Raw genomic sequence first — 22,187 nt, 5'->3', positions numbered from 1 at the left:
ATTTCAATAGGCGAACAACAAGTGGCAAACTAGCTAATACTTACAAGGATTCCTAAATCATTGCTAAGAATAATGAAAATGACTGCAGTTTCTACTGGTCATTGTTTTCAGGCTGGTTGTATTGGTGCTAGCTAGGTACCAAGCTAAAGCTAGCTACCCCAGAAGCTGCGGTCGAACAATTTATGCTTCTTTACCAACGCGGTATTGTAAACACATCGTTCGTGGCCGGCGTTTGCTTGTTTGCAGATTTTTTGTACAGCTTTGACAATTCTACTGTATATTATTTGACACGCAAAGACTCAAACGGCGTTCCATAGTATGTATGTTGTGAAGCTAATAGCAGTGTCGCTATTACTGTGTAAATCCTGTCGGGCAACATCTGAAAAATACTGCACTTGGTAGTGTGTACCGGTGCTTGACCAGTCGGCGAAAGCCAACATCACCCACGACAGAAAGGTTGATTGTCAAGGGCAATGAATTCCATTATCTTGGCTTTAATGGATTTCGCCTTTGAGTTGTCTAGCTGAAATTTTCTTACTCTTTCAAATGACTGCTCAACTTGTTGACTGCTCGATCCACACAGCAGACATTGTGTGGGCTAGGTTTACGTGGCATTATTACGTCAAGACTGCAGTTATATAGGTATGCACGGTATCTTTGACATCGGTTTTTAACATGGGGATCAAACTAGACATCGGGCCGATACAGATGTTGGCATTTTTAGCTAATATCGGCCGATTCCGATAGGTTCATCGATATATCGTGCATCCCTAGTATTTTTAAATACCTGATAATCATTTAACCTGTGTGTTTGCTTGTTTACGTCTGTGTCCTACCCTTTACACTGCTCCTGTTCTCCAGGACCTAGGGGTTCTGCCTAACACCCAGACATGGATCCACCTGATGTCCTCCATTACCAACCACCCTCCAACTTTTCAATACAATAGCTACTGTTATTGTCAAGTTGTCATTATCTGCTAAAATAGAGCAAGAAAACAACATACTGGGCACATAATGTGAGCTGCACAGATTAGCTAAAAACACTAGCACTACAAACACTCAGAACAAAGAGGGCAGCAGTCCCTGGACTTCGCAGTTTCCCTCTTCGAGTTCACCTTCCAAGACTGACTACCTGTTAAAAACAAGTGACAGGCAGAACCTCCCATCCACACAGCACCCACCTCCTCTCAATTCCACACACCATAATTTAGTAGCAGCACGCACCCGTAGCATGCGCTCCAGCAGGTATATCTCACTGGTCACCCCAAAGCCCATTCCTCCTTCGGCTGCCTCTCCTTCCAGTTCTCTGCTGCCAATGACTGGAACGAACTTCAAAAATCACTGAAACTGGAGACACTTATCTCCCTCACTAGCTCACAGATCACTGCACCTGTACATAGCCCATCTGTAAATAGCCCATACAACTACCTCATCCCCTACTGTATTTATTTATTATTTATTTTGCTCCTTTGCACCCCAATATTTCTACTTTGCACATTCATCTTCTGCACATCTACCATTCCAGTGTTTAATTGCTATTTTGTATTTACTTCGCCACCATTGCCTATTTATTGCCTTACTACCTCCCTTATCTCCACTCATTTGCACACATTGTATATAGACTTGTTTTTCCACTGTATTATTGACTGTATGTTTGTTTACTCCAGGTGTAACTCTGTGTTATTGTATGTGTCGAACTGCTTTGCTTTATCTTGGCCAGGTCACAGTTGTAAATGAGAACTTGTTCTCAACCTGCCTACCTGATTAAATAAAGGTGAAATAAATAAAATAAATATTAAACCACAAGGGTGTACTAATGAGCTATTATTAAAAAAAAATCAAAATAGAGGACTAATATTATTTCAGTGTTGATAAGGGAAGGCCTGCTTAAAATGATAACATGCCAGCCAGACAAGCCAGTGTATGAATGAAATATATCTGCATATGAATGGAGTGGAAATTAGCTCACTTTGTGATCTGTAAGGTAAGTAACATTAATGTGTGTGTGGGGGGGGGGGGGGAATTATATTATTTTTTACCCCGATGCCTGTTTATTCATAAAAAGCAGAAGATGGTAAATAACATTAATCACAATGGTTAGCCTGTGCAACTAATAGAAATACATTTAGCTTAATTGGTAATAAATATGACGTGGGGGAACGTCGAGATCCTAGTCAGGCTTTTGTTTGTCAAATCCAGATTAAATATAGGTCTTCATGCCTCAAATCTGTAGGCGATTGTGGACTAAGTCAAAGACAAACAGCTGAAATGTTCAGGTATCATGATCTGTGATTAAAACAGGCTGGGATGTTTTCGGTTCCGTTTAGTCTAAGGATATGCGTAAGAACACAACTACACTGAAATAAATAGCCTGATTCAATGGGATTCTCCTGAATAACACATGTTTTTATATGTTAAACTTTTTGGTCTATGCATAGATGACTATTCAAAACAAAACAAAAATCCCAGTCTGAGATTGTTTTTTTCAAAGTTCCCAGTTGTCTTGAATGCACTGAAGTCGGAAGTCAGAGATTGCCAACTTCCGAGTTGTTTTGAATGCGCCAGTAAAGACCGAGGCTACCTCTTAGCCTCTGAATCAGAGAGGTGCGGGGAGCTGCACCTCTAATCTAAATCCACATCTACATCTTCATTGCCCGGGGAACAGTGGGTTAAACTGCCTTGCTTTGGCAAAATGATACATTTTTACCTTGTCAGCTCAGTGATTCGATCCTGCAACCTTTCGGTTATTGGCCCAAAACTCTACCCACTAAGCTATCAAGAAGCCCTTTTGATTGCACGATAAATAGGCATATCTACACAGTAATGGTGGCTGGTTGTGATATCAACTTGCCTAATAAATCTTGTATTGAGGTGATAGGCCTATTTTTAGCTAAATCGACAAATTAAATTGACAAATTAAAAATATATTTTTATAAAAACATTTACATGTAGACGTTTGTAAGGTGAGATCATGGTGAGAATAATAAACTAAACAGACACTTAAAATTACACGTAACACATGTAGACGTTAAGGCGTTCATGGTAAGATCATTCAAAATAAACCTACACACAAACTGACACGTTACACGACATGAACACTAGTCTACATGACGTGTATGTGTCACATGACGTGAATGAGTCGGCAGTTTGACGCATTAAATACGTGTCTCCATTGACAGTCCATGTTAATTCATGGCGTTATTTTATGGCGCAAGGAAGACATTTGGTGACTTGGTGAGGAATCAGTAGCTTCACATGTCTTAATTCTGGCATGAATCACCCCCCATAGTTATGAGAACGATTGGCTGAGCCTTGGATAGACCCAGTATTGGTCCAAATACCAATCACTCATTCGCAGCCTTGGATACAGCCAGTATTGGTCCAAACACGCATCACCCCCCCCCTCCCCTCAAGTTTGTTTTTGCCAACAAAAGCCCCCCTGAATTTCTCTATTTATCTCAGTCCCTTATTAATATTTACATGATTAGATGGTCAATGGTGAGCTCTTCAGTCTCAGTCAAATTTAAACCTGATATCCTAGCACCAGGCTGTATGGTTTTACAGTTAGCTCTGAGCTCAGGCTCGATAGTAAGGAGCAAACATGGCGTCCCACATCTGCTTCAGCATCTGCAGCATCTGTGAGATCCATGGGAAAGATGAAGGATGAGCTGTGGAGAAACCATATCCAAGAATCATCATAACATTTCTGCTTTTTTTTCTGGTATCTAGTCGCTGTTCAGTGCTTAGTTGCTGAAATACTATAGGTAGGTTGGCTGCAATCAAAAGCTAGACAAAAGCTGTATGCCAAGTGCTAGACTAGTATTAACTAAAGCAACCACATTAATTTGATGTTCAAATTATTTTTATTTATTTACCTGGATCCATCCGGACAAAAAGCATGTAGAGAAGGACCACAGCCAGAAAGACTCTCCGAATAGGGAATGACCCAGCACTGGCTACCGATAGTCCTCCGTTCAAAAGTCTAAGCAAGGCCTCAAGTTTCTGAATCACAGCACCTATAAAGTACAAACACACAGTCAGTCACACTGTCTGGCAGCATTAATGTCAATACAAAGGGTTAATGAAACTGTAAGTGAGATTCACCTTGAGGTGTGTTAAGTCCAGCAGCTCCACCACAAGACTGGGGTTGGGACTAGGGCTTGGGGATTGTTCTTGGCGGACGTTCTCTTTATTCTCCATGATATCCAGTGCTGTTTGTTTCTGGTCCTCTGTGAATGCAATACCTCTGACCTCACCACAATGCCCAGTGTCTACAGTGTATAGCACTGTTATTAATGGGGTGGAAGAAATGAGAACCTGGAAATTAACCATGTTACATTTTCCTCACCACATCTGCATTACTTTGGCAGGTATTTTCTCAGGGCACGCATTTAGTTCAGCCAATGGTTGAATCCCCACAATGCTGAGTGCAGCCGTCAACTTCCTATACCTGAAAGTCAGCCGGACAACGGTTTAGTCCAATAATGCAATGCAACAAGGACCATGTCATAAAAGCAGAGCACATTCTAAGAATTAGTACCCACCTGCTGTCCTTTTGCTCCGCGTTTAAAATGCTCTCCAGACCTCTCTCACATGTGTCGAAAGCAGCTTGGAAATCCCCCCGAATCATTAGGAGCTGGACAGCTGAGTCCAACAGTCCATGTGTCAGCGCAACATTTTAACTCAGCCGGAGGCTTTGACGGACAGACCCGAAGCTGAGAGTCTGAGCCATTGAGGTGGATGAGTTGCTCCTCATTTTACTGTCGGCAACTAACGTTTCTTCTCTTTAAGTTGTTTGTGCCGACAAAATGGAAATACGAATCACCGACTGTCAAACAAACATTAGTAACGTTTTTACCAATATGTGAAACGTGCCGTCAATTATGTGGTGGTGGTAAGTTTAATTGCAAAAAACGGTGGTACCTGCCTTGTACCAATTTGTTTACATTCTGAGGCAATCTACATGCTCTTATTTTGCTTCCGCATTCGCCAACAATCATTTTAGAAGATTACTCATGAACACAAGGCAGCCAATCACTTGCGTTCTTATTCATGCGTGAACCTCCAGGTGTGCTGATTTAGCTCGCCCGGCGTGCCGGAATAGTGGGGTTCCAGATGATCGTTTGGGACCTCTTTTGACATCCCCAAAAAGATGCTTGCAATTCACCAAAAAATGAATGTTGTCAAGCAGATTTCGCTATGCGATATTCAATTATAAATTAATTCATAAATATAACCACTGAATATGATAATTGATTTGTGGTATCTCTGGAACAATGGTGCATTTGCATATACATTTGCGTCAGTGTTTTGTAAGACAAGGACAGAAAGCAATGAAGTTGAAAAAAATCAAAATAACTCTATGCCATGAGCTGATTATACTGCAAAGTACAAGAGACAAGCTAAGTGCAAAGTAAGGTTTGCGTGTTCAGACTTTCATTTACTAATTTTCTGTTGAGAGACAGGTTTTAAATATTAGACGTGATGTTTGATGTTTGAAATACTTATTTTTCATAGCAGTAGGGATCTCTCTCAAACATCCTCACAACTTTCAGCTCAATAAACATAAAAAGTAAAAAAATAAATGGCATACTTTGCCTTTCTGTACTATTCAAATCACATAATGTGATGGTGTAGAGTGGTAAAATATTGTGATACTTAGTTTCCCGGAAATGCTGACAACCATTGTCAACACATGCAATTACAACAAACATGTCAAATGAAAATAAAGCAGCTATAATGCCTTTGTTAACTGCTGTGTTGAAAGATTTTTAACAATAGGGAGCCAAGCGACGGATTAACTGAAATGGACAGCCACAGTCTCCCAAGCGTTAAGGAAAGAGAGGCCAGATACATTTTTTCACAGTTTGCTGTTTGATCCCTCACATGTGATCTCAAGCTGAAGTTTCTTTGCTCATGACAGAAATACCTCACAGTTCACACAAAGGGAAAAACTCCATGACCTTGGTTTTATTCATCAGGCGTATGTGCAGAGAGACAGAAATGACATGCCAATTGTTTGATGTTGCATTCAACCCCATTTTAGTGTTGACATTTTTGTCAAATTGGATGTTATTTGGTTCTGATTTGGTTCTGAATGAATTATACTGATATTTTGTGGATATTAGTGAGAACATCAACAAGGCCATCTGCTCCTATAGCACGTATAGTTTCTCTGTTGTGAAGTTGTTGTTGTAAGCGACCCCCCTGTTATTTGTACAGCTGCCGCTACAAGGGGTGTTTGGGTTCTCTCCCCATGGTATTCCGTGTTTATAGCTGTGCACACAAGCAAAACTTCACACACCGGCACACACACACACGAGACCCCAAAAAACTTTAGTGCACACACACACACACACACACACACACACACACACACACACACACACACACACACACACACACACACACACACACACACACACACACACACACACACACAGTACAATGAATGCACCATGGCTTTGACCGTCTAAACTACCTTAATTACTCATGTTGTTGAAGCTTGGGAAGACTGCTGGCTTTGTTTTCTGCTTGTGCAGGATTGGTGAGTTTCTATGGTTACTGGCTGTGCTGATTTGCAAGAGCCAATGAGGGGATAAAAAACAAGTTCAGGGGAAAGGGCCTTGTGCAAGTGTGAGGGGTATACTAGTCTACCCGTTCAGCTCATACAGCTCCACTCGGCTTGTCACCCTCCCCTAGCTTGTCTCGTCTTTCACACTCGTCCTCTACATCAAGCAATCTTCATTGGATAAATACAAGCAGTTTCAGTATAACTAAAAAGGATATGTTAATTTTATAGTTTATCCATAAAGGGAATTACTATACTTTTGAGTTCATAAAGAGAGAATACTTTTTTGTTCACTTAAATGAACTACTTCTGTGTTTTCTTTAAACTGGAATGTGAAGGAATTTTTGCTGCTTAAACGTAATTTTTTGGTATTTGATTTATTCACTGGAACGTGTTGGTGTAAGGCTGACTATCTAAACAAGGTGTGTGTTCACACCTTCAAGGCTGCTGAAGCATGGGCATAGATGGAATTCAGTCAAAGGAAGAGGGGGATGAGGTGAAGGAGAAGAAAGAAGATGAAGTGATCCACCTGAGGAGGACAATAGGTCTGCTTCCGGCTATCTCCTTCATCATCGGTACCGTGGTGGGCAGCGGCATCTTCATTGCACCAAAAGGGGTTCTGATGAACAGTGGTAGTGTGGGGCTGTCACTGGTGGTTTGGGCACTGTGTGGGGTCCTCTCCACCTTCGGTAAGCACCAACTGTCATTTTAAAGAGGTAGTGGGTACCTATGAAAGCAAGAGGAGTATAATTGTGATGTTTGAGAGTGGCAGTTGCTAACACAATATCCGTCTTGAAACATTTTTTATTAGATTTTCACACATCAGGCTGATTCAGTATTGTTAAAGGTCCAATGCAGACATTTTTATCTCAAAATTAAAACATTTCTAGGTAACAATGAAGCACCTTAGATTTTTTTTCTCCAAATAAAATGGTTAAAAAGATACAAAAATAGCTTCTTAGCAAAAAGCAATTTATCTCGCAAGAATTTTGCTTGGACTGTATGGGAAAGGTCTGAATGAGGAGCCTAATTGGAGGAGCCTAATGGGAGGGAATGTAACCTGAAAACTAGCTGTTATTGGCAGAGAAGTATATTATTGTTATTGGTCTATTAATTTACACTGCCCGGTGATGTAGCCAGGCAGGGCAAAACAAGCTGAAATTTCAGGCAGTCTTTTCAAACAGCTTATTCCAACCTCATAGTGTGGAAATATATATAAAACACAGGTAAATCATGCATTTGACTGCACTGCCCCTTTAATTCACAGACAGTACACAACATTCACTCCTCTAATGGAAATTTAGGCTACCTCAGAGGTGTAATCGAGTACTCACTGTATTTTCGCTGGCAGTAAACTGTGCTGGATGTATTCACTTAGTTGAATGATCTGGCCAAGGTCCACAATCCTCTGGTATTTGCACATGCTAACAAACCTTTGTACCTATAAAGTAACTTTGACTTATCTTATTTAATTAAGGTAATAACAGTTCACTGTACCAGTTATTGTCATACATGCACCACTATTATTTGTACCATTAACATAATTTAAAACATTTATTATCCTTCAAGTATATGAGTCCTTGCACAGATGCCCAAATGTTTACTATTAAACTGATGGGTTAATATACAGATGTTGGATCTTAATTTGAGCCAGTTTGCTCCAGCAGGACAATGAGCCTATGGATTATAATTAATGGCCATTTTTGTAGGGGTTGATGCATTTTTCATTAGGGCAAATCAAGTCTGAAATATACATTTCAGTGGAAATTACAAACTTCAGAAGCCTTTTTAAACCTCAAATACACTACAAGTTTGAATTTACTGCTGTGCAGGAAAATTCGTAGGAATAAAAGTGATAAAATGAAGATCTGTACTATTCATTACGGCTGTTTATAGGGTAATAGCCTATGGCTGACCAAATAAACAGATCAAAAGGGTAGCATAGGGTGGATGTATGCCTGACCTTTCCCAGGTATTCCCCCAGTTTTTAACTTTATTATACCACAGTTATAAGCACAGCTATAACTAATGATATGCACTGAATAATTAATATTAAAAAAATCTGTTTCCTGGATGTATAGAGATCGTTATACAATAGAAAATATCCCAGCCCACTGAGCAAAAACTTGTTGAGTCCACATAGTTTCCACATCATTTCAATCAGCAAATTCAATGTGGGAAAACTGACCCTATTTGAAAAAAGTAATCAACTAAGGGAATTTTGTATTTTTTTTCACCCAAGGAATCCAATGACTTGGTGACATTTTTTATGGTTTCACATTGAATTCATGTTAGTTGACAACTCAGCCAAATGTAAATCAAAACTTTACGTTGAACTGACGCCTATGCCCTGTGGGAGATGTGTCATCTGTCTCTGCCCTTTGTCCAGGGGCCTTGTGCTATGCTGAGCTGGGAACCACCTTTACAAAGTCAGGGGGCCACTACACCTATCTGCTTGAAACATTAGGACCCTTGCCTGCGTTCCTGCGTCTCTGGGCAGAGTTTTTATTCATCAGGTCAGCAGCCTGTATCTCCGTGTCTCTGTGCATACACTCTTAGAATAGTTTAGGAGACAGTATAGTTTACTACAAGTTTTTCTAATGCATTTACTGTACTCCATGTGGACTGTAAAGGCCAGCTGTAGCATCCTACGTGTCCCTGGCGTTCGGACGCTATGTGGTGGATCCCTTTTTCAGCCCTTGTGCTCCTCCCACAGCACTGATTAAACTGGTCAGCATCCTTGGAGTGAGTGAGTGATAAAATACAACTGAAAAGACTTTGTGAATTGTTTGATTACTATGGTATACTATTTCAACAAGGTTTATCTTCCTCCTCTCACTGTAGCATTTGTGGTGGCGATAAACTGCTGGAGTGTGACCCTGGCTTCTCGCACCCAGATCACGCTGACATTCATCAAGATGTTTGCCCTGGTCTTAATTATCGTTCCTGGCATCACGGCATTAGCCAGAGGTGGGGTAGTGGTTTTGGTAGGGTAAAATGATACACGATGTACACAATATACACAGGACCCTAATCAATCAAACCCTGCTAACTAATTTTCCTCTCTCCCCTCCCCAGGACAGACAGAGAACTTTCAGAATGGCTTTGAGATTGATACATTAACACTGGATAAGCTACCATTGGCCTTTTATTCTGGTCTATATGCCTATGGTGGATGGTAAACAGTGCACAAGAAATTCCCATATCATACCATTGTTGTGTTATCCATAAAGAACTGTTAACTGATAAATTAACATCTTTTACTTTCTTCGCAGGTTTTATCTGAATTTTGTCACAGAGGAGGTCATTAACCCAAATAGGTATTTTATATTAAAAAAACAATTGACCAATTATTTCCACACAAAAAATTAAGTTACCTCATGTCTTAGTTTGTCTGCTCTATTTTGTCAGAAACATCCCACGGGCAATCATCTTCTCCATGGTGACGGTGACTGTGTGCTATGTTCTTGTCAACGTGGCCTATTACACAATGATGACAGCAGAGGAGCTTCTTGTGTCTGACGCTGTGGCTGTGGTCAGTACTGTGGCATCAGATGGTCAAAGCCAAGAGATGGAAAATAATTGCATATGAAGTGAACTGCATGTCAGTCTCATATATGCTGTCTGTTTATCGCAGACGTTTGCCAATCGTGCGCTTCACGGCTTGGCCTCTGTGATTCCTGTACTGGTAGCTGTATCCTGTCTTGGTGCGCTGAACGGTGGCTTCTTTGGAGCACCCAGGTAATAATGCTGGACTCTCGTAATTCAGAAATGTAATGTACCCCTTGATGTACGCTTGGCTGGTTTTATTCACGAGACGTCTGTCTGCCCGTGGTGCAGGATGCTGTTCGTGGGGGCCAGGGAGGGACACTGGCCAGTCCTCTTCTCAATGATCCATATCCGTAGAAACACGCCTCTGCCTGCTATTCTGCTACTGGTAAAGTCTACTACTACTGCCCATAGTCGTCCTTGCTAACCCTATTAGTCTCTTTACAGACATCTGTATTGTGGGGATGTCCTTATTGGGTTGATGAGGTAGGTCTATGCTTTGCTTTCATGGTCCAGTTGAGATGTTTGTGTTGTCCTTCCTGCAGTATCCGTTGGTGGTAGTGATGGTGGCAAGAGGAGAGATATTCCAGCTGATCAACTTTGCCTCCTTCTCTCGGTGGCTCTTCATTGCCATGGCAACCATGGGGATGCTCATCCATCGCTACCGCTTCCCCCTCCACCCAAGACCCTTCAAGGTTGCTATGACTACTATAATTAACTAATGTCACTTGTTTGGTACTTACTAGTTGGCGGTTCCTTGACTGTTTACCTAGTTTTAATCCTATGATCAGCTCGTAATTCTATTCTGTCTACTAGGTGCCGCTGGCCATTGCAGTCACCTTCACAGTGGTGTGCTTCTTCATCGTTGGGCTGTCTCTGTACTCAGACCCCTGGAACACAGGGGGCAGCTGTGCTCTCACCCTGTCTGGAATCCCTGTCTACTACCTGACAGTGCACCGCTCACGCCTGCCCACCCGATGGAGAAAAATATTCAGTAAGTCACATCCTTATCATGCCACTATAATGTCGTTGTCATCATACTGAATTACTGATAGCAGAAATGTCAGATGAGGGTGTTGTGTGGGATAGTTATGGCTGTTGCATGTCACTGACAGGACTGCCTCTCTATTCTCCAGACTACTGCAGTAAGCAGCTCCAGATACTGCTGGAGGTGGCTCAGCAGGAAGTTCAGACCTACTAAAGACACCTCTTTACTCACACTGACTGGATGGACAGACACCCATTGCTGTGCCATCCATATTGTATATGGATGTAAATACCAAGGCATGTTAGATTTGGAAAATGAGCCGTTAACTACAACATTCACTGCTGGGAAAGTTAGTTCTGCAGAAAAAAAACGTGTTTTTGTTTACTTGAATTAATGAGATGTAATTTTACACTTTGAATACGATAGATGTTTTGTGTGGATTATTTACATTTTAAAATGACGCTCATCAGCAAATGTTGACATACTGGTATTTGGTACTCACCTGCATTGCTTGCTGTTTGGGGTTTTAGGCTGGGTTTCTGTACAGCACGTTGAGATATCAGCTGATGTACGAAGGGCTATATAAATACATTTGATTTGATACTCAAATAAAACAAAAAGAGAAACCGTGACATTAATTTATTCCATTTACATAGGATTCATAAAACAGACATGCTTTTCTTAAACATCCCCAAATTTACCCATGTCAGTTTCTCCCCAAACCTCCCTCTGGGGTCTGTTGTACTGGTCATGTAATAAATACTGAACCCAAATGTAAAAGTTCTTCAATATGTGTTCATGCCTCCTCCAGTTTATCATACTTTTAAATGATATGGGACAAGAAACCCAGGACTGTGTGAATCTAGTCAAGTTAAGACATCTAAACCCAACCAATGTGAAAAGGAGCAGCAAAGTCAGCGGGTTTCACTGTAGTCAGCACACCCACCCAAAAAGAAAAAAGGCACTTTAAACATTTACATTAGCTACAGTTTCCAAGAGACCAATACTGTAAAGATAAGAAACCAAGTCAATCACCAGCAAGCCCATGCCATGATATTAAACACTAGCAGACAGGATGGTCCTTAAACTTTAACCTGAATGTGTCCACCACAAGCACAGCTAACAAAGGAACTGAGAAGAACTATAAAAAGCCATACATCATTCAGAATTGGTCATATACAAATGATGCAGTCTTCCTTTCCCATAACAAAGTAACAACTATGACCCTTTGATCAAGATAAAACCATCAACTCATCCATTAAATGTTTAAACCTTCTAGCCAAAAAACTTCCAAAGACAATTCAAACTTTTTTTATTGAAATATATTTCCCTTCTACCCAGACGGAGTAACACAGGAATAGAAGACAATCACCATACTACTTTATGCTTTTACATAGTGAGTAAAAAACTACTACCACTCTTTAAAAGTTCACAAAGCAGATTGGACATTGTCATGCCTAGAATAAGTTACAAAAGTGCACTAGAATAAGTGTTGACTTGGTCAATCAAAAATGGCATCTCCTTTGGGTGTAGACAGTCCTTGTTGTTTATTACTTTCTCTCATTGGTGGTTGATCATCTGTACATCATGTTACGTCCTTTCAGAGGTCCAATCAAATGGAGACTCACTCAGGCACCACATCTTATATTCTAGCATGGTAGTGTCGGTCTCACTGGATAGTTTGATGATTTATGTATAAATGTAAATTTTAAAGAGCAAAACATATTACAAAATGTGCAAATTAACATACATATTCTATGCAGGCTACACATCAACATACTTTTCGGTTCTCTATTAGTTCCTTCAAGACTATCGTGGGAGGCAGTGAATTGTAATCAAAATATGGTCGCTTAAGCTTGTGGCATGAAACACAACCGAGAGAGAGAGAGAGGAAAAAGACTGGTTAGTTTTGACAAAAGAAACCAACGACAAAAAAAAAATCTAAGTTAGAAAATCTCCCACATTTACAGATTGGAAGATGATGTGAGCAGCTTGGGTAATGAGACTATGGCATCCTCATCTAGCAAAGAACTTTGAAATGGTCGTGCTCTCTGCTCGGCAGTGGCTACTTGAGTTCAGGGATGAGCTGAGACCAGCTGATGTTCCCCATACCCAGATCATCATCCTCCAGGCCAGAGAAGCTGATATCCACCAAGATCTTGCTCAGGCTGTCGTTCATGGTGTCCAGGACCAAGCCCTCCGTAAGGGAGCGGTTAGCTGTGGAGGGACCCCCGATCTGGAGCACTCTGGAGCAGCCCTGCAGACGCTCCGGCCCCAGGGAGCAGGTGTCAGTGGGGCCAGCCGCAGATGAGCGTGCAGAGGTGAACAGCTCGCGAGGGGAGTTGAACAAGGGCAGGTCCTTAAAGGGAGTGCTACTGAAGCTGAAGGGGGTGTGGTCATGGCGGTGCGGGGTGAAGTTGGGGCCGGGGGTGCGGATGGGGCTGAAGTCCAGCATGCCGCCTCTCTCCTTGCCCAGCGGGGTCACCCTCCAAGGCTCTAACAGCACAGTGGGTGGCTTGCTGGGGGTGGAGGAGGCTGGGTGGCTGCTCTTGATGGGGGTCTTGAAAGAGAACTCCCTGCAGGGGCTGTCAGGCTCCGGCCGGGGATCGAGCTCGGCGTCCTGGAAGGCGGAGCCGTCGGAGGCCAGGCCCGAGTCAAAGAAGGTGCTGTCGGGGAAGAGGAGCACGGGCTCCTCATTGGAAGGGAGGACGAGGCGCTGCTTGCGACGGGAGCTACTGACTTCCTTCCTGGTGTTGGTCAGAACAGCCCTAGGGGCAACGGAGGTCAGGGGCACACAGACCTGCTCCTCCTTCATCTCCTCAACTGGAGGAGCATACAGCATCACCGTGGAGGCATCACTGTACGTAACCTGCCAAACACAGTCCCAGAGTATTAATTTAATAACTATAGGGAATCAAGTAACCTCCCGGCACTTCACAATAAAAAAAAACATATGGTGATGGTGAGACTTTACCTTAGGAGCTATACGGACCCTCTTGCCCCCTCCTGAGGAGCTAGATTTCTGTTGGGAGGCAGAAAGGGGGAGCTGTGTGGACGAGGACAGGAAGAGTGACTGGGTGAAAGGCAGCTGGATGGGGACCAGGTAGGAGTCTGCACGAGGAAGAAGGGGCTTCATCTTCCTCTCTGAACATATGGATGGCAGAAAAAAATGTAATGAGGCAATGGCTACACATCAATAATTTCCAACTCTCAAAGGTTTGGTAATTGTCCAGCTGCTTGTTTCCCCCCACGTCTTTCCCTCACTCACCAGGGACACTGGCAGATGTTTTCTTGATTTCCGGAGCAATTCTCTTTTGTTGCTGCGGGAGACAATTGAGATGTTAACTTCTTATTCCCAACAACTATTCTAATTGAAATGGTCCCTTTCTCTTCTCAAAGACAACATATGAGGACGGCACGAGTTAGACCTGTGAAGAAGAAGTTACTGACTATGTACGGTGGTCCTGTGATGTCTGCCTCTGCCTACACCTTGCATCTCCCCTGAAATTAATTGTCAGCTTAATGAGCTAAACAAGAGCAGATGGAAATCATGTCCTGTCCTGTCCTCTCTGACTGTCCTGTCCTCCCTGACTGACTGCCACAGATGAAAAGGGTAAAAACGATCTTACATGTTGTTCACAGACCTGCATGGTCCGAGACGAGATGGAAGTTGGATCAGACTCAGTCTGTGGGGTTGGACAATTAGTCAAAAGGGACAGAGTTATCATAGAGATGAGTAAATATCAGAGTTAAGACTGTTATATGCAGGGATTTGTCCTTTTGTGGAGTCCCATAGTTGTAATTGGCCAGCGACAAAATATGACCTAGAACAGAAAAGTGGGTTTCATGCTGACCTTGTAAACCTGGTCAAGAGTAAGGCAGCGATTGGCCTCTGGGCGGATGGTCCAGTAGGAGATCTTGCCATCTTGTGTTGTCTCACGGATGAACATGTCATGCAGGGAAAGATTGTGGCGGATAGAATTCTGTCAAGGAGCATAGACAATATCAAACTAAGAGGATGTGGCTTATGCCATTGGCAATTATACAAGTTTTTGTTGGGTGCTTAGGGGGTATTCTTCTGCTTCTATTGTAACATGATCTTGTCCTCAACTACTACAGTGACACCAATAAAATCTATCTGTGACCAAGGGCTTATTGTGGATGTTTACCTTCCAGCCTGGCTTGGCCACCTTTCTGAAATATGGAAAGTGATCCTCAATCCAAGTGTAGATCTCTTTCAATGTCATCCTCCTGCTCTTCTTACTGTTGATGGCAAACTGAATCATTGCCATGTATGAGTAGGGTGGTCTCTCTGACAAGGGGTCTTTGACAACCATGTGTGCTTCCATTCGCTCACTTTGTGACTGTGTGCAAAACAGAACAAAAGAGAGGTTAGCTTTGTTTGGCCTATTTAGATACTACTCTTTGAAGACTCAACAAATGCAGCAAGCACACATAACTAATATCACACTTGAGTGCAACACTCTTGATAAACATATAACACGTTGACGGTGACACCCTCCTTGAGCATCACTGTTTACATACGTCCGTTGACAATCACACAGAGAAGCTAAAAGAGGAGCCAAACCTGGAGAATCTGTTGGCAAGTGTCATGATTCTCTTTGTTGGCAGCTTTCTTAGCAGGATCTGGTTCAAGACCGTCTGTATTCATCCTCCCAAGCCACTGGATGTTAGTAAGGCTGTCATCTAGAGGACTGCAATCAAGGTCCCTATTCACTGTGAAATAATAAAAACTGTGCGCATCAACAATGTTCATCAAACAGTTAAACAACACCTAAAAAGTTTAGGGTAATTTAACCCAAAATCATGAAAGAAAATAAACATACATGGTTTAATTGTAGTCAAAGTCCTAGTATCCTTTAGGCAGTCCATTGGTGTTGCCTTCTCTAGCTGTGTGACAAGAGCCATGCTACCCCTACCAGAGTTGCGTCCTCTCATATAGCTAGGTTGACAGAAAGAATCTGCACCATCCTCGATACAGCCGCCACCACTTAGAAGGATAAATTTGTTTGGTCCTTGAGAGCCACACTCCTTCCCCTTGGCAGTGAGGGCCCCAATTACACTCTGAAGGTCTGCAGTTTTGGGGATGACAACCACTTGTGTGCCAGGCATAGTGGGATGGTCCATGATGCGGATGCCATCAGGAAAGCACTGGCCACCTGAGGGTTTGGATGTGGATGGTTCCTTGTGTCGTAGTCCATCCGGCTCCTCAATTGAGCCATCAAGTGTTGGTTCATTTAACTGGAAAGGAAGCTTCCTCCTCCTAAGGATCAGGGGCCTTCTTGGGCTCTGTTTCATTTTGCTCAGATTACAGAGGCTGGCCCTTTGACTTCACTTGATGTCTGAAGAGATAACAGGTAACGTTAAAGTCACAACATTTCCCATGGGGCAGAAAAAACTGGTTAGATTAGAGCTAGTTAGCTATAATGGTTAAATGATAGCGAAACTGATCTCATGACGAATCAGGTGCTGACAACTTTTTACCTGAGTTGATATGCTGCAACTAAGCAAGCAAGACTGTCGATGCAAAAGCTGTTAGTTCAAAAAAATATCCAAGGTTATTTTGATGGTTAAATTAAAGTAGCGTTAGCTAGCTTGCGTAACCTGGTAACAACGCCGCATTAAATGTATTTCGGATATGGATCACATCATTAACTTATGTTTCCCATATTTGCGCTGACGTTACTTTAGTAACTTGCTAACTTAACTATACTAAAATATTTTGGATTGTTTCAATTAAAAATAAAGCAGCCAGCTAATTGTTACTATGGCTAGCTAGCTAACGATTTTAGAATAGAAATACCAGTCTTTCAAATATCAGCTATGGTTATGACGCAGTCTTCTAGAACATGATGGTGTTAGCTAAATTAGATAGTTGCTAATCCACGGGTTTATAGTTAGCTAGCTAACATACAAAGGTAGAAAAATAGTCCCCAAAATAACGTAAACTAGTAGTTAGCTAGCTAGCGGTAGTAGTTAGCGCGTTTAGTTTGCCAGCTAACTTTAATCCAGTTAATTAGTCAGCTAACTAGCAACTTTAACCATGTTGAAAATAACAAACCTTCATATTATGGTGAAGCGCTTTTGTTCTGGGTTACTTGACTCCTTAATTAAACAATGACAATCGAAAATGAAAGTTGATAGGTAGTTTTTAGATCTCTACCTCCTTTCATTCAGTGTGAAAGGGGGTTTGAATTTTGGCGCAGTATTTGCGATTCCGGTCATGTGGTCTTTGCATATCCAATGGGCTGAACCCAGTGGATGTGAAAACCAATCAGCGTTAGCCATTATGTTAACCACAAGACTTGGAGGACAGCGGAGCAAATGCCAAATCTGTGTGCTTTCTGATTCTGACATTATTTATTCAAAACATTGATAACTAGCTACTTCTGACATGCAGTATACACCCAGGTACGTCTTGTGATATACGAAGGCGTACTGTGTTCATGGAAGGGTAACTCACTCTTATTTTTGTTGTAGCTTACTAGCTACTTAACCCAAAGCAAGCTATAGCGTTATAACGTTTCTTATATACCACATCTGTTCCATACTGCATTACTTTGATACGTCACCTTCTTTTGATCCCATCAGCTCCTCAGCCATGATCTCTGATGCCCCGTAAAACAAGAAAGACATCTTTGCCAAACTCACAGAAGCCGTCGCTGTTGTTTTTTGATCCACCACTTGATGACGCCAGATACCACAACGTGCCTCAAGTGAGAGGCGTACTCAATCCCAAGTCATTTCTGGTTGAGGAGCAGCGACAGAACAGCTATACAGCCTGTAGTTCTTGGGTAATCACAGTGTAGGATAACTGATCATGTGTATGATGATAATCAATCATGTTTTTAATGTAATTATTTACTATCTTCTGAATGTTGTCCAAACTATAAACTTCAAACTATAAATAATGTATAACTAACATGTTCAAAGATGTCTCGTCTCTCACTCAATTTCAGGTGAGTCCACAGTTTGATCAACTACCGCCCCCTGCACCCAGAGGAAGGCGAGGGAGGAAGAAGTGCCTCTCTACAACAAGAATTCTTGACAGGAGTTCTCAGTTATCCAGAAAAAAAGTTGTATTTGCAAGTTCCAAGCCTTATCTTTTCAGAGAAGGTCAACAGTCCAATCTCTCCTTGCAAGCGCATAAGGTCGGTTCTCTAAGTACAGAGTACCTAAGTAATCAAGATGAAACGTAGACACCAACACCGATAACTTCTCTAAGGAAAGGGACAGCTGAGAGGAGATGGTTGTCAGAGGTAACACCGGAAGATGCAGCATCAACCTCTAGCAGATGTGTGGGGGTTCTTAGAACGTCAGCTGCCAATGTTGCCAGACATTGCAAGAGCCCAGCGTCATGCTCTGCTCAGACTCCTGCCTCAGCAACACACCACACCCCTGGCACGGACAATGTCTTGTCCCCACCTGATGTAGAGACTCCACAGAGTTACACCATGATGGTAGTTCCTCCTTTCTTCGTCTCCTGTTGCCTGCGTCAGAGCCGATGACCCCGCCACACACCGTGACTTCAGAGATTTTAGCAACAGACACCCCAGAGAGGGACTATGGAGTCAAGGTTACATGGAGGAGGAGGAAAGGGCTGATGAGGTTGCTGAGGGACCGAGGTTATCTTTCAAGTGCAGAGGCACTGATTAGCATCTAATCAATATAACTGTAAATATTGACATGTTATCATCATGTTCTGCAATTAACACTGAATTGTAGTTAACACCACATGAATACATTAGTCCACTGATTGAAAGTGATATGTTGCAATGACTATAATATTATCGAGTCCACTCAATTGTTTTGCTACTCGGGATATTATCGAGTCCACTCAATTGTTTTGCTGCTTGAGATAACTTGGCATGTTGTCCATGTGCAGTTGGTAGTTCAGCCCATTATTGATGTGGCTCTGTCTAGGTTCTTGTTTTCTTTGTACCCTGGGTCCACATGAAATCTTTTTTTTTTTTTAATTGGTTGTTTTTCAATTTAACATAAATACATAATGAATTTCTGTGGTGTGAGTGTTACAACACTAGCTAGTAACTTGGGTATAAGTAGAGGGGTCTATTTACTAGCTACATGTGTGGTAACATGTCATGCAGAAGCAAAGAAACCTGTCCAATCACTCAGCCTATATAACTTGCCATCCAATATTATTGTCAGTGTTGCCAACTTAGTGACTTTGTTGCTACATTTTGGCGAGTATTAAGACCCCTCTATCGTCACATTTTCAAAAAATCGACTAGTGACAAATCTAGCGACTTTCTGGTGTTATTGGAGACTTTTGGAGGCTAACGTGAAAGCACGTATCGTTCTTACTCTTCTCAACGAGCAGCGGGTGCAGCCGTGGGCCCCACCCCGTCCCAAAGCACTCACAGGCAGCCCAGTGCTGCTGCAGTCAGAGCAGGAGATGTTCACCCCTCCCCGTCCAGACTGCAAATGGATTGCGCATGCGGGAAGCTGCCGCTGGCTGATCCTGCCCTGGCTTACATTCAGGGCGGGATGCAAATGTAAAATGTTCTTTGTCTAAAATAAATCACTGCATTTGACTCACACTGCCTCAGTCAAATACTCACCTTGTCCACTGTGTGTGTGCCTCTCTGTGACATAAGCTAAACATCTAGCTGGCTAGCTCATCATGTCTCAGTCTAAACTGTACACTCAAAAATACAGAAAGGAGTGGGAATTAAAACCTGAATTCAAAGGTTGGTTGAAGCCGTTTATTGGAGATGATACACGGGCATACTGGCTTCCAATAACACCATCCCCGTAGTGTGGAGTACTTGGTATGAAAGACTTATAACTGGTTTTCATTGTCTCCAAAGCACAGGGAGGCCTACAAGGCCATATATGAGACCAACTGTGGGGAGAAACCTTTACAGATAACCAAGGTGTGTGCCACATGTTGGCTCTCCATTGAACCCACGGTTTCACGCATTTTGGACCAGTGGGAGGAGCTTAGGCTGCATTTCACAGTCAGGACCAGTGGGAGGAGCTTAGGCTGCATTTCACAGTCACCAAGTCCAGTGAACACTGCTACATGGCTGAGGTTTTCTACTCTATGTACAGAGATCCTCAAAGAGGAGAGCAAGTAGATCCTCTTAAGCTACTTGACAGCTTGGTTCGCCTGATCAAGTCTGTGAGCAGCAGGATGGTGAATCCACTGGCAAATGTTTATGTACTCAAAGGGCCAACAGATGGATACATCCATCCCAAACCGTACCTTGGTTACCTTTTTGAGTCAAAGGCAGCTGAGTTCCACCTTGCACCCAAGGATAAAAACAATGTCAGAAAGCGGTGTGTAGCCTTCACCATCTCCCTCACTAATGAGTTGAGGGTGAGACTGCTGGACAACATCAAAGCATTGCAGTACATGTCAGTTTTCAATGTGGAGGAAACTATAAAGCACAATAAGAGCCCTGGAGAAAAAAAAATAGCCAAGGTCCTTGGGACTCAAATGCGGAGATAGACAAGATTGTCCAGCAATGGCGTGCCATCCATCTTAGTAAATGGAATGAGACAAAAAACACTGGGCTTCTGGAGTGAGATTTGGAAGTTCAGGGATGCAGCTGACATCAACCCGTTTCAAGAACTTGCCATGGCTGCTGTATCTGTGTTGTCCTTGCCAAACTCGAATGCTGAAGTCGAGAGTGTATTCAGCCAGATGAGTGTGGTAAAAAGCGAACTTAGAAATCGGATGTCCTTGCAGACCCTTAACTCCATCCTGTACATTCGATATGGACTGAAGCTGTCTGGTGAGGCTTGCTATGAGCACCAGCTGCCTGATAATGTTTTGCAGCTTTTTGGCACATCAGCTGCTTACTCATTTAAGTCAGCTCCCTCAGTTGCTGAACCTGCCATAGAGAGCCCAGACCAAAATGACGATGACCCACTCTTTCTGTGAGCCAGCACATCCTGTGTGTGTGTGGTGGGGGGTTTGAAAAAAAAAAAAACTGAATTAGGGCCAGACTAGTTACCATAATTTTCTCACATTGACAGTTTTTTTCTATTGTCTCTTTTTGGTCCATTTAGATTGATAATGTAGATTGTATACAAAAAAAATGTAAAAAATGTTATGGTTAAAAATGTTAATGTTTTACTGTGACTTGTTGTAGCCTCCTAAGTGGACCCTAAGGTTAAAAACCAAATCAAATTAAGAAAACTAAAAAAAAAAAAAAAAAACATTAAATAAACAACTAAGTAACTCCGCCAGTGTCTCTTTTGGGTCACTTTTGCCGGTCCCAAGTCCAGATAAAGGAGGAGGGTTGGAATTGTGACATAAAAAAACAATAATCTTTTTCTTTCTTTTTTTCTACCCCCTTTTTCTCCCCAATTTCGTGTTATCCAATTGTTAGTAGTTACTGTCTTGTCTCATCACTACATCTCCCGTACGGGCTCGGGAGAGACGAAGGTCGAGAGCCATGCGTCCTTCGAAACACAACCCAACCAAGCCGCACTGCTTCTTAGAAAGTTAATTTGTAGTTCTAAACATATTTAGGGTGTTTTTTAATAACGTTTTGTCTCTCCCACGACTTGATTCTTCTCTCCTACAGCATCCATCACAATTACATGCACATGGCCAATTATGCAAATTAGGCGATGGCGTCATTTAGCGACTTCTAGGACAGCCAATAGCTACTTTCCTTACTGAGGAGTTGGCAACACTGTGTTGTAGTCATGTGCGGTAACTAGGGCGGTGGGGAACAATTTTCCAAGCGTGTCAAGGAAAGTTGTCTGCAGCACCAGGAGGCCACCACCAGCTGGGATCCATAGCAACCGTGGGTAAACATGAGTTACTACAGCATAAGGTAAGTTTAAAAAATAAATAATATATATATATTATGTAGACATGCGGTGACCAAATTTGATGGGCGAAGTGTGCCTGGTGGGTGGTGCGCGAGACTGGTCTGTCACTTAACTTTTTCAGAAGGCACTGCTGCTCGAGAAGACTGATGCTAGTTTGGCTAATGTTAGGCTAGCTAGCTAACGTTTCTTGCTTGCCTGAAGATAGCGTGCTCCGTGAAGAGACTAGAACAGAGGCTGAGTGGTAAG

General features: G+C 42.4%; 3 protein-coding genes, 1 long non-coding RNA gene and 1 pseudogene across 7 annotated transcripts in view; 3 read left to right on the top strand and 2 right to left on the bottom strand.

The window, feature by feature from the left end:
• Positions 1-2,912: 2,912 nt before the first annotated feature.
• LOC135515027 (uncharacterized) lies at positions 2,913-4,633 on the bottom strand. Its single transcript, XR_010451757.1, has 4 exons — positions 4,545-4,633; positions 4,105-4,450; positions 3,876-4,016; positions 2,913-3,668 (listed from the first exon to the last, which is right to left on the bottom strand). It is a non-coding gene; the product is annotated as an uncharacterized LOC135515027 (long non-coding RNA).
• Positions 4,634-4,740: 107 nt separating this feature from the next.
• LOC135515026 (cystine/glutamate transporter-like) lies at positions 4,741-11,805 on the top strand. 2 transcript variants are annotated; one of them, XM_064938824.1, is made up of 12 exons: positions 4,741-4,894; positions 8,961-9,087; positions 9,205-9,320; positions 9,416-9,541; positions 9,650-9,749; positions 9,847-9,891; positions 9,983-10,106; positions 10,209-10,312; positions 10,412-10,508; positions 10,666-10,815; positions 10,937-11,114; positions 11,257-11,805. In XM_064938824.1, the coding sequence occupies exons 1-12, from the start codon at positions 4,741-4,743 to the stop codon at positions 11,319-11,321; spliced, it is 1,386 nt and encodes a 461-aa protein (XP_064794896.1). In that variant the 3' UTR covers positions 11,322-11,805. The 2 variants fall into 2 exon arrangements, with proteins under 2 accessions (XP_064794896.1, XP_064794895.1); XM_064938823.1 differs by lacking the exon at positions 4,741-4,894 and adding an exon at positions 6,670-7,260.
• LOC135515024 (forkhead box protein M1-like) lies at positions 11,733-17,780 on the bottom strand. 2 transcript variants are annotated; one of them, XM_064938822.1, is made up of 9 exons: positions 17,702-17,780; positions 15,956-16,471; positions 15,697-15,845; positions 15,278-15,472; positions 14,963-15,091; positions 14,738-14,794; positions 14,377-14,428; positions 14,083-14,252; positions 11,733-13,977 (listed from the first exon to the last, which is right to left on the bottom strand). In XM_064938822.1, the coding sequence occupies exons 2-9, from the start codon at positions 16,425-16,427 to the stop codon at positions 13,174-13,176; spliced, it is 2,028 nt and encodes a 675-aa protein (XP_064794894.1). In that variant the 5' UTR covers positions 16,428-16,471; positions 17,702-17,780; the 3' UTR covers positions 11,733-13,173. The 2 variants fall into 2 exon arrangements, with proteins under 2 accessions (XP_064794894.1, XP_064794893.1); XM_064938821.1 differs by lacking the exon at positions 17,702-17,780 and adding an exon at positions 17,191-17,322.
• On the top strand, positions 17,450-19,681 carry LOC135515122 (RAD9, HUS1, RAD1-interacting nuclear orphan protein 1-like; annotated as a pseudogene).
• Positions 19,682-21,808: 2,127 nt separating this feature from the next.
• LOC135515023 (tubby-related protein 3-like) overlaps positions 21,809-22,187 on the top strand; it is a 41,288-nt gene continuing 40,909 nt past the window's right edge. The window contains exon 1 of one of the 2 annotated variants that reach the window (XM_064938818.1): positions 21,809-21,943. In XM_064938818.1, the coding sequence (XP_064794890.1) occupies positions 21,924-21,943 (20 nt within the window). In that variant the 5' untranslated portion in view covers positions 21,809-21,923. Of the gene's footprint in view, positions 21,944-22,076; positions 22,183-22,187 lie in introns of those variants that run through there. The other variant, XM_064938820.1, reaches the window with a different exon arrangement.

The sequence above is a fragment of the Oncorhynchus masou genome, chromosome 26 (assembly GCF_036934945.1).
Source record: "Oncorhynchus masou masou isolate Uvic2021 chromosome 26, UVic_Omas_1.1, whole genome shotgun sequence".
Classification (NCBI taxonomy): domain Eukaryota; kingdom Metazoa; phylum Chordata; class Actinopteri; order Salmoniformes; family Salmonidae; genus Oncorhynchus; species Oncorhynchus masou.
The sequence above is the reverse complement of the archived record's forward strand: the minus strand, read 5'-3'. Positions and strand labels throughout refer to the sequence as shown.